A 3,010-nucleotide genomic window follows, 5' to 3' on the forward strand; every position below is an offset into this window, starting at 1 on the left:
ATATCCGTAAGTCATAACTTTAATAATAAATAAATCATAAATAAATAAATAAATTATAATTTATTACATGATAAAAATTTTTTCGGCTGTTCGGTCCAAAAATCCCTAGCATTTTATTATTGTGACAATGTCCATATATTGGTCCAATTAATTGTACGATCCGAAATCAACTGAAACCAATAACCTAGTGAAAAAACCTGGATTTTTAATCATTAACTTTGGAAAAGTGTTTTCCAATTTTCATTGAAGAATAAATGCAATTTTGTTGGGTTATTTAATATAAAAGTTTATAACCATTTATTTTTTATTTACTATTAGAAATAAATAACTATTTAGTAACATAGTACGTATATATATATACACGATAGTAGAATTATGAACCACTTTTTGGTTCTATTATCTAATAGAATATTTCTAATTTGGCATTAAATGCTAGAAAATAACGTTTTGTTTTTGTTTTTTGTTTTTTTTTTTCTAATCTTTAAAAAAACACCTGAAGGCCACATAATATTCTTTTTATTTATGGACCTTGTTTGTTTCAATTACTGGTGTAGATTCTTTATTTTGCTTGGTTGTCTAATGATCAGAATGTTTCTTTTTACTGTGTTGCTTATTCATCGTGGCATATTAATTCTCGCATTATCTCTCGTTAGATTATCTAGTTAATTTTCTGCATTTCCATACATTGCTATCTAGAGTAAAACATCTACAATTAAAATGAATCTTTCGTGTATTACTCATCATTTTAAACATGATTAGACGGATGCTCCACATGAATGAAATGAAAAATAATTCTCAATTATTAAATAAATTTAAGTTAAAGTTTGAAAATCTTCATAAGGATAATATGACATGAAATTACCGATTATTTGCAAAACATCCTTGTCTTTTACTATCTCCCAATCAGGTCTTTTTACATTAGCGCGAAGAATAAGTTTACGACGACGCTCTACCGGCCATAAATTTAAAATTATTCTTCTGGCTCGTGTTGACATTCGAGTTGCATTGCACGCATTGACACATGCAGTGTAGTCCATGAATTATTGACTCCAGGAATTATTTCTACCTGTTGTAGAAAAATAAAAAAATTGATTCTATACTCTGCTATACGCGATTTAGATTCAACATTAAAATTATAACATTAATTATACATCATTTATACTACCTGTCGATTTGCATCTGGTATCAAATTAAAATCTTCATTATCATTACAAACATTACGTTGATTAGTATTGCTATTATTATTATTGTTATTATTATTATTATTATTGTTGCTGTTATTGCAGTTGTTATTTTCAGCTATATTTGACTCTACCTTACTCAGGCGGGCAGACATGTTTTCTACATTTTCAGAGAGTTCAGTAAGTTTTTGAAAAATAATGTTTGCCTTCATTTTTTTGATGGTTCGAGGTGATAAGTTTGAAGTTCTTGGTGAATGAGTAACTGAATCTGATAATGTTCTTTTAGGTGTTCCCTCAGGAGTTTTTGCAGGTGTTCCTCCAGGACTTTTTTCAGGTGTTCTTTCTGGCGTTCTTTCAAGTGTTCTTTCAGGCGTTCTTTCAGGTGTTCTCTCAGGCGTTCTTTCAGGCGTTCTTTCAGGCGTTCTTTCAGGTGTTGTTTCAGGCATTCTTTCAAGTGTTTTTTGAGACATTCCACTGTCAAATATTTCAATCTCAAATTCATTGTCAGACTCATGTTGGGACGATCTCGTTTGTTCAGTATCGAACGCTCCATCATTTATGACAAATGACCCGTCATCATTATCGTTTGGTGGCTGCTTTATACATAATGGGCAATAAATTTCAAAATTATTAATCACATCAAATTTAGCAAAGTTAGAAAGAGAATTACTGAATTTAAAAATATGCCGAAGAATATTAATACACATATATATGTATATTTATACTTTACCAAGAAATTCTTGTAATGTTCATCACCCTTTTGTTCAACGTTTTTCTTTTGGATGTTGGTTAATTTCTGCAAAATTTATAAATGAAATTAATGACAATAGAAGTATTTGATTTTATCATGCATTACTAAATTATTGATCATTTTAATTTTTTTCTAAAGAAATTACATTACTCAAAGCTATTCCTTCTTTAAACAGTACAAAATAAAGGAAGTTTTATTGAGAAAAAAAAAAGAAATTATTCTTTGTTATGTAATTAAAAAATATAAAACTAACACCAGAAATTAATTTCAGTCTTACTCTTTGTGCAGCAACATTTTTTTTATCAGCATTTATACGAGTATTTGCGGTTTTCTTTTTTATTTGAGGAGTAAAAGTAAGTCTCTTTAACTTTACTATTCTTTTTCTACTTTTGGCTTCATATTTGTCTTGAAGCCATTTTCTAGTATCTAAAAAAATAAAATATGAAATGTAAGTCATTACGATTAAAGTTGAAACACCATCAAAATTATTACGACTATACTGATAGATTAATTACTTGCCATGTGAATCAATAAGCTTTATTGAATTATCAACCAAAGTAGGACAATGGATACACAAATTTTCATTTTCTTTGTCCTCTTCTGAAACTGAAACTCTTTTTTTTCCATCATATTTAAATATTGACTTAGTGTCCACAATAAATTGCTTTCCTTGACTCGACAAAATCAAAGAATATTTGCCCAACATGATGAATTATCAGATATAAATATATATGTATATATACTTATGTGTGAAATGAATGATCACCGGTACGCATAAGTACTATGTACGTTTACACATATATTATAAATAATTATTCATATAAATTACCACGTTTTTCATTAAATTTTAGTTAGCCGTGAAAATAGACTGATTTACTGAGTTATTCAGACAACACTTTACCATATACCTATAACAATTGCGAACCTCTTTGTGCTTGATCAACCGTAAAACAATATATTATTTTAATTATAGCTATTGGCACCAGTGTAGCCAGATCGTGCTCTTTTTTTACCGCTTCTATAGAGCCGAGCGCGCCTTACCTAGCATACAAGTAAATTAAAGAGGGGGTAAAAAAAT

At 28.8% G+C, this 3,010-nt stretch overlaps 1 protein-coding gene and 1 long non-coding RNA gene across 2 annotated transcripts; both read right to left on the bottom strand.

Moving 5' to 3' along the window:
- Positions 1–880: 880 nt before the first annotated feature.
- Positions 881–1,717, bottom strand: LOC123273654 (probable serine/threonine-protein kinase DDB_G0286465). The gene is made up of 2 exons (XM_044741104.1): positions 1,166–1,717; positions 881–1,066 (listed from the first exon to the last, which is right to left on the bottom strand). Exons 1-2 carry the CDS (start codon positions 1,649–1,651, stop codon positions 971–973), a joined length of 582 nt encoding a protein of 193 aa, XP_044597039.1. The 5' UTR covers positions 1,652–1,717; the 3' UTR covers positions 881–970.
- Positions 1,718–1,727: 10 nt separating this feature from the next.
- LOC123273655 lies at positions 1,728–2,352 on the bottom strand. The gene is made up of 3 exons (XR_006511344.1): positions 2,210–2,352; positions 1,912–1,977; positions 1,728–1,777 (listed from the first exon to the last, which is right to left on the bottom strand). It is a non-coding gene; the product is annotated as an uncharacterized LOC123273655 (long non-coding RNA).
- Positions 2,353–3,010: the final 658 nt, after the last annotated feature.

Source organism: Cotesia glomerata, unplaced genomic scaffold, assembly GCF_020080835.1.
Source record: "Cotesia glomerata isolate CgM1 unplaced genomic scaffold, MPM_Cglom_v2.3 scaffold_1136, whole genome shotgun sequence".
NCBI classification, from domain to species: domain Eukaryota; kingdom Metazoa; phylum Arthropoda; class Insecta; order Hymenoptera; family Braconidae; genus Cotesia; species Cotesia glomerata.